This window comes from Erpetoichthys calabaricus, chromosome 5 (assembly GCF_900747795.2).
Source record: "Erpetoichthys calabaricus chromosome 5, fErpCal1.3, whole genome shotgun sequence".
NCBI lineage: Eukaryota > Metazoa > Chordata > Cladistia > Polypteriformes > Polypteridae > Erpetoichthys > Erpetoichthys calabaricus.
In genome coordinates, this window is record NC_041398.2 from 248,246,257 (window position 1) to 248,262,801 (window position 16,545).

General features: G+C 42.2%; 1 protein-coding gene across 2 annotated transcripts in view; it reads left to right on the forward strand.

Annotated features, from left to right (window-relative positions):
- Positions 1–16,545, forward strand: part of rnf150a (ring finger protein 150a) — a 176,113-nt gene that overhangs the window by 102,741 nt on the left and 56,827 nt on the right. For both annotated transcript variants that reach the window (XR_007935101.1, XM_028802742.2), the window contains exons 3-4: positions 2,451–2,522; positions 13,445–13,527. Coding sequence is in view for 1 of the 2 variants with exons in the window: in XM_028802742.2 (XP_028658575.1) it covers positions 2,451–2,522; positions 13,445–13,527 (155 nt within the window). In the remaining variant the exon portion in view is untranslated. The remainder of the gene's footprint in view (positions 1–2,450; positions 2,523–13,444; positions 13,528–16,545) is intronic.

Consider the following 16,545-nt stretch of genomic DNA (forward strand, 5'->3'; position numbering starts at 1 on the left):
TATTGAGTTAATGCACAGAGTCCATGTTTACAGCGTTGGCCCGTCTTTCTTTTTCAAGACCTCTGCAATTCAACCTGGCAGGCCAACTCCTGGGCTAAATCCTGACTGATGGCAGCCCATTCTTGCATAATCAATGCTTAGAGTTTGTCAGAATTGGTGGGTTTGGGTTTGTGTTTGTTCACCCAATGCTTGCTCCCCTGGTACATATGCTGCAGGGGCATCCCAGCCATCCGTCACACTGCGTTATACGCATTGTACTTCTAGGTGTGTGCTCATTGGTTGTCGGCTCTCATGTACACAGAGCCCGCCTCTAGACAGAGCTGTCTGATTATGGCAGGGTCAGACTACACAAAGTGGATGTCCTGCTACTGTCTATGAAATCTGGGACTGAAAACCACTGGAAAAAATGTGCACCTCTGTTTCTATCCTTACTTGTTTTAAACCCCTTAATTAATTGGTAATATTCATATACAGTCATAATAAGAATTCAAATATCATGCTGGTTCCATCGAGTTGCTACCAAACTCAATGGAATCGCTGAATCGTTATAGACCAGGCCTGTTCCACCATATAAGCAAACTAAATGGTCATTTAGGGTGGCAAAGTTTGTGATGGGCATCCTAAGAACTCATTTTTTTCAGTTAACTGGGTGCATGTATGCTGAAGTCACTAAGGAGGACATTGTTAAGCGGTTCAATTGTCTGCACACCAAAATTACTCAATGAGACGATCGATCATCTACATGCCCAAAACACCAAGGGATATTCCCCCCTGGTTCGATTAAACAATCGAGCATCCACACCCCTTCTGAATTGAATGATCAAGTGACCACACATTGAAATCACACCCCTTCCCAGTCTTTAATATAACACCCATCTACATCTCACACGAAACCAACAAGTGGATTACTACACTCCACCGTTCTGCGATCTGCCATTATGTGTGTAGCAACTGCGTGGTGTGGCTGCGACATTTTCACTTTTGCTTGGGGCAGCCATCCCTGATTACAGAGGGAGTGGGACACAATACATAGAGGCTTGGGCAGACTTGTGGCAGATGAAATTTCATGTACGTATTCATCTTATATATATTTCTCTTCTGGTTCATCCTGCTTCCACTTCAAAACCGGTCCCGCTCACACGCAGCCGACATGGCATTTCTCGATTCCTATTCATCCTCTTCCAAACCCTTCCCCACGCTGCACACTGCAGACATACACACGTTATCCGTTACCACAGGTAATTCTTCACCTCATTCCTGTCTTCCTGCCGTCCGGCATTTCTCGATTCCTATTCGTCGTCTTCCATGTCATGCACTATACTGGCCTCCTGGGCGTAATACGTCCAACAGGTACTCGAGGTGCTGCCACAACGGTAAAGTAGCTTTACCACCCTTGCGGGAGCCACCTGTGTCTTTACAACAGCTTTTTACACAGCAAACATCAGAAGCTAAAAAGTATCAGGAACACATTCGAGAATACAACCCTTCTCTAGCGTTTGCTTCCATGGGTGCACAGATAACTCAACCGCCAAGAACCGCCAAGCGAATAAGGCTTAGTCAATGCCAATTTTATGCATTGCACAGATTAGCAATGAAGAATACATTTAGTATTTTGCACTCCAGTGGCAAACTATTCCAACAGTACGTCGTAGACGCGTATGTTAAAACAGAGGGCGCGCGTCTCAACTATCTCAGATTACATCAACAAGATCTGTGTGTGAAACAATACAAAGGACTATCAGACACACTGCAAGCAAACGCTGAAAATAACATTCGTGTAGGGTAAAATGATCATATTACCGTCAACATTTCCAGGAAGTCCAAGATACATGCAACAAAACTATCAGGATGACATGGCCATAGTACGTAAATTCAGAAAGCCTGATTTATTTATCACTTTCACATGTAATCCTGCTTGGCCAGAAATTCTACATACACACTGCGTCTTTCAAGAAGTATTTATTTCTGCTTGATTTCTGAATTCCTTTCTCACCGTTTTCCGTTCCTATTCTTACACCGGCGTATGCTATGGCGGGCGTTGGCTATCATATTTAATGGAATACTCCACCTAAAACTAATACTTTTATTATCTTACCCTGTGTAGTTTCTATTGGTGAGTTTGAAAAATATTTTATCTCCTGTCTTTATGGAGATCGGATAAAGTTCCAGACATAATAAGCTTTTGTTGGGACCAATGCTGAGCGAACAGCAAACAATATCTAAATGTCCATTAAAATAAATAAATAAATAATCAGTTTACTCGAGTTGCATAATTCACATGTCAGATATCCAGTTCTCTACTCATTACATCTCAACCACGTCTTTTGGCTAAAATAGTGCAAAATAAAGTCGGTTTTGCTCGTTTCCCCCAGTATCCTGCTGTTTCAGCCATTTGTCTGTGTAATGTGAGCTCTTCTATTTTTCATTAACAGCAGTTCATGTTTTCCCAGAGACGTCTTGGAGACGCAGCAAAAAAAGCCATCAGCAAACTTCAAGTCCGTACAATAAGGAAGGGAGACAAGGTGAGTGTGTGTGTGGGGGAAACAGGAGACGTCAATGGTGTGGTGACTTGTTGGGGTATCGGGATGTGGTGTTGGGGAAAAAAAAAATTCCTTCGTTTTTAAGGAAGTCATTCTTGGAGACCAGATGAAAATGCAGAATGGTTCTTCATTTGCAAATAGATATGCACTAAAGTCCATGGAGTGAGCGTTCATTAATACAACTAGGGTGCTCCGCCCCCTGCTCACTTCGCTCGCCCACCCCCGGGTTTGGTTAACCGCATATACAATTTTAAGAGATTGTTCTTTTCATGGGAATTGTTACATATGCATTATTTTCACTTTTACTTTAAAACTTTAGTAAAAACAATATTTGGAATTAACTTTTCTTCAAGATCGCATTGAATTTTGATTCCGTGTTTGGACTTACATCATGACAATGCAACGTATAACTGCCCATGAGTGAATATCGTTTCTTTCTCTCTAATCAATAAAAGACTTTTTCGAATGTTTGTCCGTGCTCTTTCTTCTTCGCTTTGTCATTGACGTGTCATCTAGAACGTATAAAATTTTTGTGATGATAACATTTTTAAGAGCTGAGAGTGCAGGAAGTGTGTCTGACACAAGCATTCACACGACTGAGAGGTTAGATGACGGTGGTCTTGTTTGAAAATAGTTGTAAGTCGGGCGTGACTTGAAAGAATCCATCCATCCATCCATTTTCCAACCTGCTGAATCTGAACACAGGGTCACGGGGGTCTGCTGGAGCCAATCCCAGCCAACACAGGGCACAAGGCAGGAACCAATCCCGGGCAGGGTGCCAACCCACCGCAGGACACACACAAACACACCCACACACCAAGCACACACTCGGGCCAATTTAGAATCGCCAATCCACCTAACCTGCATGTCTTTGGGTTGTGGGAGGAAACCGGAGTGCCCGGAGGAAACCCACGCAGACACGGGGAGAACATGCAAACTCCACGCAGGGAGGGCCCGGGAAGCGAACCCGGGTCCCCAGGTCTCCCAACTGCGAGGCAGCAGCGCTACCCACTGCGCCACCGTGCCGCCCACTTGAAAGAATCTCATGTTAAAAGTCTCCGTCTTAGGGAACTTCATACCGTGGCATCATTTCTGGAATCTTTTAATTCTCGCTGGCAACATGATTTAGACGATCTACCTAAAGTTTAAATCCAAACAATATATTCGATCACTTTTCACTGTTCCGTTATTTCACCGACTAATAATTTCCGTTTGTTTGTGCTAATGCGATCTTTCCTATCCTTTTTTTGAGACTTTCGAATTTTCCTACTTCCATTATATCTAACCTGCTCTTCATGTGTACTGCGCCAACATTTTTGAATTCTTTACGACATTCTACTTTGTCATCTACTCTTTGTCCTTTATTTCTGGCCCCCAGCATAGACTCGTCTCGCGTCCCGTACAGGTGTCTCCCCGAGAAAATCACGTCTTGTCTCTTTCCAAGATTTTTTTTTATAATAGAAAGATTTGTTCCCTTTTATACTTTTCTATTACCTTTACCTTATCTAATACATGACATCATCCGACTCTTAATATGCAGAATTATATCATTTTAGCCAGTCGATTACAGCCACCCATAACTTAATATTCATGTCAATTCTTCTATTATTCTAAACATTGCTCATTGCTTTGTTAATCAGGGTGTCCTACGGGTTTTCCCATTGACCTTATCACCGCTTCATAATTAGGAGTCGTTTGTTCTCACTTTTTAAGGGGGTGTTCATTACTCATCTACTTCATTTTAACCTTAGCAACTATCTTGGTGGCTCCTCTACAGTAGATGAGGCACAAGCCTCACATGCCCAAGCTTTAAGCCGCGTTTATTTAACCCTTTTCCTTATGCTTTTAGTAACCCATTATTACAACTTCATTTAAGTATATGCTTATATTAAATTGTAAAAATGATCATGTATTGATTAAAAATATTTAATTAAAATTCAATAGATGAATCAGCAATGACGTCTAAAGCTGTGATGTTCTATTATATAGCACCTTGCCGTGTTTTCATTCAAAGTCTTAGGCTATATCCACACCACTATGTTTTTATTTGCTAAAGGTGTTTTTAAATGAATATGATCTCCGTCCACTGTAGTGCTTTCACCGTGTTTATGAAAGCATCTCCGTCTACACTAAAATGAACAAAACTGCCTGTGACCAAGACATTCGCCTGCACTGGACGTGTGTACATTAACGGAAAATTCCTTGAAGGGATGTTAACGATGCCAGCCAGAGGATTTATCCCAAAACTGTAGTGGCCATTAACTTATTTTGCACATATGTGCGTTATATTCAAATGGGTACAAAATGCAAATTAGATGTATACAGGTTAGCAACACAACAAGCACCATGGAAAGCAACTCCTCTATGTCTTCTATGTTGGAACGTGATTTTCTTCCATGAAGAAAGGGAGTGAGTTATTATAATGAGTAGGATCCAATCAGAGAAGGGCTATGTAATAAACACAAAGAAATAAGAGCACAATTAAAGTATGTATTTTTTTAATAAGTCTACACTTGCAACCATTCACGTTGCAACACCAAGCTGGCGCTTTTCATTTTCGTAGGCAAAAACAATGGGCTTAATGTCTGCATTTTAAAAAACATAGTAGTGTGAACATAGCCTTATTGACCATGGAGAAAAAAAAATCTTTAAAATGACGATGGTTACAAACATAATCAAATGAAAAGTTTCTTAAATATGTGATGGGAGTCACAGACATGACGAAAATGGGGACGAGGGCTTCAAAAGTAAGCCAAGAAGCATGTCCTGAGTTTCACTTCTGTCTGTCTGTAGTCTAAAATCTTGACTTCTCCCAACACCTAAAACTCATGGGGTGACACTTCTTTGGACTTTAATGCCTGCACAAAACAAAACAGACACTAGTGGCTCTAATGAGGACCCCTGTATATGATGTATGTGGAAGGTGGCATGGCTGTCGATTCAAACACACCAACAAAGACAGGAATGGTATAAACAAGAAGCACATGTGGCAAGACATTGTACTAAATAACGGAAAGAAAACAATAAGCATTAATTACAGTCATATGAAAAAGTTTGGGAACCCCTCGTAATTCTTTGGAATTTTCTTTCTCATTGGCTGAGCTTTCAAAGTAGCAACTTCCTTTTGATATCTGACATGCCTTATGGAAACAGTAGGATTTCAGCACTGACATCAAGTTTATTGGATTAACAGAAAATATGTAATATGCATCATAACAAAATTAGACAGGTGCATAAATGTGGGCACCCCAACAGAGATATGACATCAATACTTAGTTGAGCCTCCTTTTGTCCTCTAGACGCTGTCCTCCTGTAGCCTGTGATGAGTGTCTGATTCTGGATGGAGGTATTGTTCACCATTCTTCATACCAAATCTCTCCAGTTCAGTTCAATTTGATGGACAGCCTGCTTCAAATCATCCCATAGATTTCCGATGATATTCAAGTCAGGGGACTGTGACGGCCATTCCAGAACATTGTACTTCTCCCTCTGCATGAATGCCGTTGTAGATTTCCAACTGTGTTTTGGGTCATTGTCTTGTTGGAATATCCAACCCCTGCGTAACTTCAACTTTGTGACTGATGCTTGAACATTATCCTGAAGAATTTGTTGATATTGGGTTGAATTCATGCGACCCTCAACTTTAACAAGGACCCCAGTCCCTGAACTAGCCACACAGCCCACCCCACAGCATGATGGAACCTCCACCAAATGTGACAGTAGGTAGCAGGTGTTTGTCTTGGAATGTGGTGTTGTTCTTCCGCCATGCAAGTGCTTTTTGTTCTGACCAAATAACTCAATTTTTGTCCCATCAGTCCAAAGCACTTTGTTCCAAAATGAGTCTGGCTTGTCTAAATGAGCATTGGCATACAACAAGCGACTCTGTTTGTGGTGTGAGTGCAGAAAGGGCTTCTTGCTCATCACCTTGCCATACAGATGTTCTTTGTTCAAATTGAATTGTAGAACGATGTACAGATACACCATCTGCAGCCAGATGTTCTTGCAGGTGTTTGGAGGTGATCTGTGGGTTGTCTGTCACCATTCTCACAATCCTGCTCATATGCCGCTCTTGTATTTTTCTTGGCCTGCCAGACCTGCTGGGTTTAACAGCAACTGTGCCTGTGGCCTTCCATTTCCTGATTCCATTCCTTACAGTTGAAACTGACAGTTTAAACCTCTGAGATGGCTTTTTGTAGCCTTCCCCTAAACCAGGAGACTCAACAATCTTTGTTTTCAGATCTTTGGAGAGTTGCTTTGAGGATCCCATGCTGTCACTCTTCAGAGGAGAGTCAAAGGGAAGGAAGCACAACTTGTGATTGACCACCTTAAATACCTTTATATCTCATGATGGGACACAACTGTCTATGAAGTTCAAGGCTTGACGAGCTCATCACACCAATCAGCACTGAGCAGTGACAGGCATTCAAATCAGCACAATGACAAGGGGACCCACATTTTTGCACAGCCAGTTTTTCACATTTGATTTAATTTCATACAACTAAATACTACGTCACTAAAAATCTTTGTTCGGAAAACACCGCAGTGCTCGGATGTTCCTAGGAAATGAAAGACAGACCACTGTTATCTTTATTGTTGAAAGGAGAGTCGATTATTATGCAGGCTGAAAGGGCTTCCCAAACTTTTTCATATGACTGTAAATAACACTATTGAACACTACCAAACTGGAACTATAATTGTGAGTGCACACCTTCATGACGTTTGTATAATAGTGACATGTTTATGTATTGAATGAATCTACTATATAATAAAACACTAAGGTCGGTGTGTCCAGTCCTCCAGAGCAATCTGATTGGTCAGTTTGACTTTGGTGTGATTGGTCAGTTTGGCTTCGGTGACTCGACAAAAGAGAAAGTGCAAATGTGAGACACACGAGGAGGATTAAAGGTGTATGAGGGCTGCCGAAAGTGTCGCCTTCAAAGATGGCAAATATGAAACTGGACAGGAGGTGAGAAAGGCGCCTCGAAAATAATGACAGAGTCTGAGAAGCAGGCTTAACGGGAATGCATTTGAGAGAGGGAGAGCCAGTTAAGAGATGTTCACACATGCAAATACACAGGAAAAGCGCTGAAGGAACACATAGGGCAAGAAATAGCAAATAATATGATTGCAGGTATCGTGGCTAGTATTTATATAATGTGTTATTTACACTTGACCAGTACAGCGTTCTTTGTCACACAGTGGCCGATTCAGAATGTGCAGTTAACATACGTTGCATGTATTTTGGGGGGACATGGGAGGTAAATTTAAACTGATGCAGGGAGAACATTCAGACAGCAAATCCAAGATTCCTAAGGGTCTGCACCATTGCGCTGTCCTAAATATCTGTTGACTGGGGTGTTTATGCCATTGTTCTTCCCTAAATGGTGTAATTTGCTTCCTTTCCTTCTGAATGGCATATTCCAATTAAACTAATTGTGATGAGTGGCACCGTTGCGTCTTCTTGATGCGCACAGGATGGCTGTAATTGCAGTCTGCCATTTTCACATCAGCGGTTAATCACTCTTCAGGCCAGGCTGTTTCACCTAATGACTACTGTCCTGACCCTGTTCAATAATGATTGATGGGCGAATGCCAAAACTGTTCCAGGAGGGAATAGATGTACAGAAATATAAATGGGCAAAGACAGGTGAGTAAACACGATGAGACTCAGTGGTTCTCGTTTTTGTCGAGGAGACACTGAGCAGGGCAGCCAGGGGTCAAGCGAAGAGACGCGAGTGCCACGATGGGCAAATCTGGAGAATGCATGTTTTATATGGAGTGGAATTCTGCAGTTTCAGATTCAGGAGACATGGATTTATGAGTGTTTTTTTTCAAATTATTATATAACAGCTAGATTATATACCTTGGAACTTGCTATATGCAGAAAAGAGGATGAGGACAAAATTATAGGCCACCATGATTGACACTAGGGCGGCACAGCGGCGCAATGATAGTGCTGCTGCCTCGCAGTTAGGAGACCTGGGTTCGCTTCCCAGGTCCTCCCTGCATGGAGTTTGCATGTTCTCCCCGTGTCTGCGTGGGTTTCCTCCCACAGTCCAAAGACATGCAGGTTAGGTGGATTGGCGATCCTAAATTGGCCCTAGTGTGTGCTTGGTGTGTGGGTGTGTTTGTGTGTGTCCTGCGGTAGGTTGGCATCCTGCCCAGGAATGGTTCCTGCCTTGTGCCCTGTGTTGGCTGGGATTGGCTCCAGCGGACCCCCGTGACCCTGTGTTCGGATTCAGCGGGTTGGAAAATGGATGGATGGATGGATAATTGACACTACCTGTCCTCTTCATAATGCTGTGGTAAAGCGCATTAGGGGGTCTGCAGCTGTGCGAGTTTTGTATATAAAATCAGTGCAGCTCATCTCAGACTTGGGGCTCCAGAAATGCTCCGCTGTGACGCTGTGTGGCCTCAGGGTGTTCAGTGGGTAGGCAAGTTGACTGAATGTTGCATGTGGGCACAGTCATCTCAGCAGTTCTCCATTGACATTCTGTGGGTCGTCGGGCAGAACACCTGAGTCCACAAGGTGTAAAAGGAACCTGTGGGAAAAGGGAGGAGAGAAAGGTCGAAAGAAAATTGAAAGGAAAGGTGGAGGTAAAGTCAAGTGAAAGCTGATGAGTTTATTAGGTTTATTGAAATACTAGCAAAATACCCGCGCTTCGCAGCGGAGAAGTAGTGTGTTAAAGAGGTTATGAAAAAGAAAAGGAAACATTTTAAAAATAACGTAACATGATTGTCAATGTAATTGTGTTGTTATTGTTATGAGTGTTGCTATCATATATATATGTATATATATATGACAGCAACACTCATAACAATGACAACACAATTACATTGACAATCATGTTACGTTATTTTTAAAATGTTTCCTTTTCTTTTTCATAACCTCTTTAACACACTACTTCTCCGCTGCGAAGCGTGGGTATTTTGCTAGTATATATATATATATATATATATATATACACACACACACATACACATATATTATATATATATATATATATACACATATATATGTATACACACATACATGCAGTTTCAATAACATAGAAATCAATATAAACAACATTAACATCATTATCATATGAGAATATGAAGTAATATATAAGAAGCACATTTCATATAAATATAAATTATTAAACAGTAAAATCTTCTTCTGTAATTTGCTACTGTGGCTATTGGTTTGTCTGTCCAGGATTTTAAATCACCTGTAGCTCGCAAACCGTTTCACCTATTGACTTGAAATCTGGTACACATATAGAACGTCACGTCTACTATCCGCTTTATGGGTGATGATTGTATTACTCTTTTTATCCATCCATCCATCCATCCATTTTCCAACCCGCTGAATCCGAACACAGGGTCACGGGGGTCTGCTGGAGCCAATCCCAGCCAACACAGGGCACAAGGCAGGAAACAATCCTGGGTTTTTATCTTTATTTTATTTTATTGTAGAATCAACTCCTATCTGCGCACACCAGGGCGGCCGTGGGCAGATGCGTATGGTGTATTCACTCCATGTTATCGTGCATTGCGCTGTCACTGGTATTTTGATAAAAGAATTTGAACAACATATAAGAAGCGTATAAATTATTAAACAGTAAAACATTAACATTTAAGAAGTAAAGTTACATTAAGTACTACTGCAGTGCCTTCGGGTATACCTCATTTTTTGTTTTCCCATTACATGCTTAAATGTATACATTTTTTGGTGCACCTACCCGAGAACACGCGACATATAACCGAGCGTGGGAGAAGCATGGATTTTAAACACGCATTGAGTTCATCTGCTGGTCTCCCTCGTGAAATAACTGGTAATGTTTGACTAAAATCTACAGCGAGTAAAACGACATTACCTCCTATTTTTTTTTTTTACGATCTCTGAGATCTTGCTTTTTTCGGTTCAAGGCTTCATAAGCTCTTTTATGTTCTATGGTGTACTTATCCCAACCCATCATCTTTGAATGTTGCAAGACTTTCGCCTTGTAATTACATTCATTGCATTCCTAGTCTGAATCACAATCTGATTGTATGGGTGGTTACCTGGCACTGTAGGGTTGCCACCCGTCCTTTAAAATCTGGAATCGTCCCGTATTTGAGAATGAAATTGCGCGTCCCATTTTGAATCAATACGGGACGGGATTTGTCCCGTATTTTTGTTATCATTTTTTTTAAAGCAGCGTCTCATGCAAATCATCCCACACGCATTTTATGAAGATGCCTCCTTTCCTACTTTTCATTAGGTAATACTTGATGTCATCGTTAGTTTGATTGGTCTTTTTAACTGTCCAGTGAGGAGGGCGGGTCTTTTAAGTACAGTCTGCAAACTGTTGGCACTGGGATGTGGCACCCGCTGCAGTATGCGTCCCTTATTTTTTTGTATTAAAAGTGGTAACCCTACGTGGCAGGTAACACTTATGTTTGGTCATGAAGTCGTCTAAAATCCGCCACGTGCCATCTTTTAATTGTGAGAAGCAGATATATATAGCCAAATTCTCGCGGTTCGTTGCGGCGAAGTACTGCTTTTAATTTTTTAAGAAGAAAATAAAACCTTTTTAAACGGATCGAAAATATACCAATAACAATTTGTTAAGGATCTGTTTTTTTGTGAACCTCGCTTTTCACAGCTGTCGCGCTACGGCGTGTGTTTCGTTTATTTGACAGTATGTAGATCATGGTAATTAAATGCATGGCATTCGTTTTCTGAATCACAATCTGACTGTATGGGTGGTTACCTGCCAGGTTACGCTTGTGGTTGGTCAAGAAGTCGCCTTACATCCGCCACGTGCCCTCTTTCTGTTCCCAGAAGCTGATCATAGAATGGTTTTAATAGTTTACTTTCAAATAATGCAAAGAGTATGCGACACGTGTTTCTCCTTAATTCTGGGCTCATCAGGCATACACACTCACTGCATCCCCTCTCGAGAATCGAATATCGTCAGCGCCAGAGTTGAAGCCCCTAACGTTGCGGTCAGCAAGTGGGCTAACATCTGCCATGTGCCGTCTTTCAGTTGCGAGAAGCAGATCATAGAATGGTTGAAACTGTTGCCCCTAACATTGCGCTACGGCGTGTGGTTCGTTTATACCTCGTGTCTTCTCATTAAACTTTTATCTCGCGAATATGTTATTGCAATCCGCAGCGGGAGCGTTTCTATAAACTTAATTTAAACTTATGTTTTACACCGTGCTTTGTTTCCCTTATGAACATGCTTGTATGCTTCACTCGCTCCCTTCTCAATTGTTTAATGAATTTTTTGTTCTTCGCTGTTTGCGGCTCCTCCTTCATTTGTCCCTACTGCGTTCACAGTCTTTTCACGTGATTACGTGGGAGGCGTGATGACGTGACACTCAACTCCTCCTCCCACGGCCATCGAGCTGCCGTCCATTACAGTATATTGTGAAAAAAGAGGTTCCAGTTATGACCATTACGCGTTGAATTTCGAAATGAAACCTGCCTAACTTTTGTAAGTAAGCTGTAAGGAATCAGCCTGCCAAATTTCAGCCTTCCACCTACACGGGAAGTTGGACAATTAGTGATGAGTGAGTCAGTCAGTCAGTGAGTGAGTGAATCAGTCAGTGAGGGCTTTGCCTTTTATTATTATAGATTATTGTTTATGTCATATTTTCCTATTGGTTCATGGGAAACTCACCATTGTAGAAAATGGGAGAAGGCTATGTATGGTTTGCTATCAGTCTCTTGGGTTATTTAAGCAATTGACATACAGTAGCTACTCTATGTCTGGTGGCAGCAGTTCTACCACCCCTGATATCTTTCCAAGTTGGGAAGCCATAGTTGAAAGACAAGAGGGCATCTGCTTCCCGAGGTTATTTATTTCCCCGATACATCGGGTGGCAGCATTCCTCTGGCAGAGTTCCCATTAGTACACCCGCAGAGCATGCTGGGAGTTGTAGTCCAAAGGTCTAAGGTTGGGGTCCTGAGGGTCCTCCAGTGGAAGCTGCAGTAAATGCGATGTCCCTACCTTGGGGGTCTTCCACTTGACTCAGAAGTGCTTCCAAAGTGCAACATTATGGCACCGGAAGTATTCAACATAAAAGAAGTCACCTCGTCTTCATCAGGGAATCGGAGTCGGGAGGAGGTGGACAACGCTTGCTGGGTGGTATAGATGGAGTGTAAAAGAGTAATCGGCATCGGTTGTGTTGGAATATTTACCTTTCAGAAGTATTTATGAACATTAAACAATTGTTATCTGAATCTGTGGCCAAGTCGGTGAAGTTGTGACTGGGGTTTAGGGTTCCCCCTAGTGGTCACACAGGCCAAACTTTGTGCATTTGTAACTGTTTCTTTTATGAGAAATCTGTTGGTGTAATTTACCATCCATTATCCAACCCGCTATATCCTAACTACAGGGTCACAGGGGTCTGCTGGAGCCAATCCCACCCAACACAATGCAAGGCAAGAAACAAACCCCAGGCAGGGAGCCAGCCCACCGCAGGACGCGCACACACACACACACACACACACACCCACATACCAAGCACACACTAGGGACAATTTAGAATCGCCAATGCACCAAACCTGTGGGAGGAAACCCACGCAGACACAGGGAGAACATGCAAACTCCACGCAGGAAGGACCCAGGAAGTGAACTACCCACTGCGCCACCGTGCAGCCCCTGTTGGTGTCATAATTTCCATTTTTCATTAATGTTAATTAAACTTTGGTCACAAAAAATAGCAAAAAAGGAAACAAAGCACTGGAGCATAGTGATAATAATGATAATTAATAATATATAAGCTGGTTATTTATACGAGCGCAGATACCACAATGATGTAGTAAAAATCATCAATCTTCACTGCTGGCTACATTTAAATAAAGTGTACAGCGATGGTAAAATAATTGGACAAGAAGCCATATTTTGACGTTTTTCTTTCCCCTCCAGGAAACAGAGCCAGAATTTGATAACTGTGCAGTGTGCATTGAAGGCTACAAACCAAACGATGTTGTGCGAATTCTGCCATGTCGGTAAGTAGCATTTTTTACTGTATGTATGTTCGCCAGTTCATTTCCCAAACTTCCTTTTTTTTCCTTCTATTTGAGGTCACTGCATGGGGTACCACACACCCACTCTCACCCACACCAAGTCATTGTATAATAATTAGGCCTGGGAAGGCTAACACGTTAGTTTTTGTGAATAATGTGTATTCGGTGGAGTATGGAATGGGTGGGCCTGACTAGGTCAAGGCCCACTCTGATTGGCCATAGGCCCGGCCTATCAGTTCATCAAACTTTGTAATTGATTGGGTGTTTTGTTATTTTATCTTTCCTTCGGTTTTAAAGTGGCATGTTTTCCATTGGTTTACTGAATTTCCAATAAATTAATAAATGGGGCAGTGTTATGGTGTATGAGTAACCTGATTGGTAGTAGTCATTAGACAATTAACAGAACCTTAAGTTGCTTAATTGAGTATTTCTGACGAACACCAAGAGACAGTTTCTTATTTTGAGGGATTATTTCTGACATGGTAAAACAAATGGAAATATCAAGGTTTGTCAAAAAGCCTCGTTTAGATGAAGAGGAACGTCCAGGCACAAATGAGACACACAATGTGCAACAGTGTGCCACTGAGAAAATGACTGGAGCAAACATTTCAAGCGCATCTTCATCTGAAAACACACTATGGCTTTAGAACCCCCAGAATACAAGTATGCTGTGACAGAACCACCAAAAGATTTGTCAGCCGTTGACGAGCCAGTCACTCTAATCTGCAGTCATTTCCGACAATTATGTTAATGGGAAAGGCTTGATGTTTCTCTGCAAAATGTTGTGAACAATTCAAATGGATTGAATACAGGACAGGTAGGAACTAATTTTGTGTGTGTGTCCCCGCCATGGCAGAGCAACGTTTGATTGCCTTGATAATTTTTGCTCAAGTATTGAGTGGTCCTAATAATTCAGTTATGTGAATTTACCACAGTATAAATGGATGTATTTTTTGGAAAAGTGTCCATATATATCCTAGATAAACTAGAACACCCATTTTTTTACAAAGGCCCACCCTAAAATCTATTCCTGGCTATGCCCCTGTGTGTCCTGTTTAATACATTAAAAAATATTGTCACATCCATTGCTGGCAGCGAGTGGCCAGGGCGGCATTTTTATATACTTTTTTTTTAACATTTACAAAACAATAATACTGTAATGATTGGGTCTGTGACTCAAAACGGGCCATAAGCCTGGACAGCTACTGAGTAGTGATGTGCAGTGAACAAACAAACAAGTTCTTTTGTACTTGTCTTGGTCTCTGAACGAACGTAATGGTTCAGTGACATTAAAGAACTAATCTTTTCAAGGCATTTGCAGTGCGTGCTACATTTTATATAACATTCCACGACAGTCTGGAGCGTTTATCATAGTCTTCTTCTTCTTTCGGCTGCTCCCGTTAGGAGTTGCCACAGCGGATCATCTTCTTCCATCTCTTCCTGTCCTCATTATCTTGCTCTGTTACACCCATCACCTGCATGTCCTCTCTCACCACATCCATAAACTTTCTCTTAGGCCTTCCTCTTCTCCTCTTCCCTGGCAGCTCTATCCTTAGCATCCTTCTCCCAATATACCCCTCATCTCTCCTCTGCACATGTCCAAACCAACGCAATCTCGCCTCTCTGACTTTGTCTCCCAACTGTCCAACTTGAGCTGACCCTCTAATGTCCTCATTTCTTATCCTGTCCATCCTCGTCACACACAATACAAATCTTAGCATTTTTAACTCTGCCACCTCCAGCTGTATCTCCTGTGCCACCGTCTCCAGCCCATATAACATAGCTGGTCTCACTACTGTCCTGTTGATCTTCCCTTTCACTCCTGCTGATACCCATCTGTCACAAATCACTCCTGACACTCTTCTCCACCGACTCCACCCTGCCTGCACTCTCTTTTTCACTTCTCTTCCACAATCCCCATTACTCTGTACTGTTGATCCCAAGTATTTAAACTCATCCACCTTTGCCAACTCTACTCCCCTCATCCTCACCATTCCACTGACCTCCCTCTCATTAACACATATGTATTCTGTTTTGTTCCTACTGACCTTCATTCCTCTCCTCTCATATCTCCACCTCTCCAGGGTCTCCTCAACCTGCTCCCTACTCTCACTACAGATCACAATGTCATCAGCAAACATCAAAGTCCATGGGGACTCCTGTCTAATCTCGTCTGTCAACCTGTCCATCACCACTGCAAATAAGAAAGGGTTCAGAGCCGATCCCTGATGTAATCCCACCTCCATCGCTCCTACAGCAGACCTCACCACTGTCACACTTCCCTCATACATATCCTGTACAACTCTTACGTAATTCTCTGTCACTCTCGACTTCCTCATACAATACCACAGCTCCTCTCTTGTCACCCTGTCATTTGCTTTCTCTCAGGTCCACAAAGACGCAATGCAACTCCTTCTGGCCTTCTCTAAACTTCTCCATCAGCACCCTCAGAGCAAACATCACATCTGTGGTGCTCTTTCTTGGCATGAAACCATCCTGCTGCTCACTAATCATCACCTCACTTCTGAACTGAGCTTGCACTACTCTTACCCATAACTTGATGCTGAGGTTCATCAATTTTATCCCCCTGTAGTTACTACAGTCCTGCACATCCCCTTATTCTTAAATATCGGCACCAGTACACTTCCTCTCCACTACTCTGGCATCTTTATCATAATAACTTCACTAAATGGCTGCTGTCTTTGGGAAATAGCATATTAGGAAACAGTTTCAGCAAAACAGTCATAATTACAGCTAGCCAATGACTGACTTGGTAGATGACACCAAGCACCTCCCATGGATTAGTTCACTCTGACTGAGTGACTGAGACCGTCTCAGCACACTGACTGATTTAATGAACCAGTATGCCCCCTACTGGTCTGGAGAAGTTTTGTTCATGACCTGCAGACAAGAGAGTCACAGTACAGTACACTGAACTAGTTCACCGAAAGGATCAGTTCATATACTGAACTGCAGGCAAGAGACTCGCGGTACCTACTG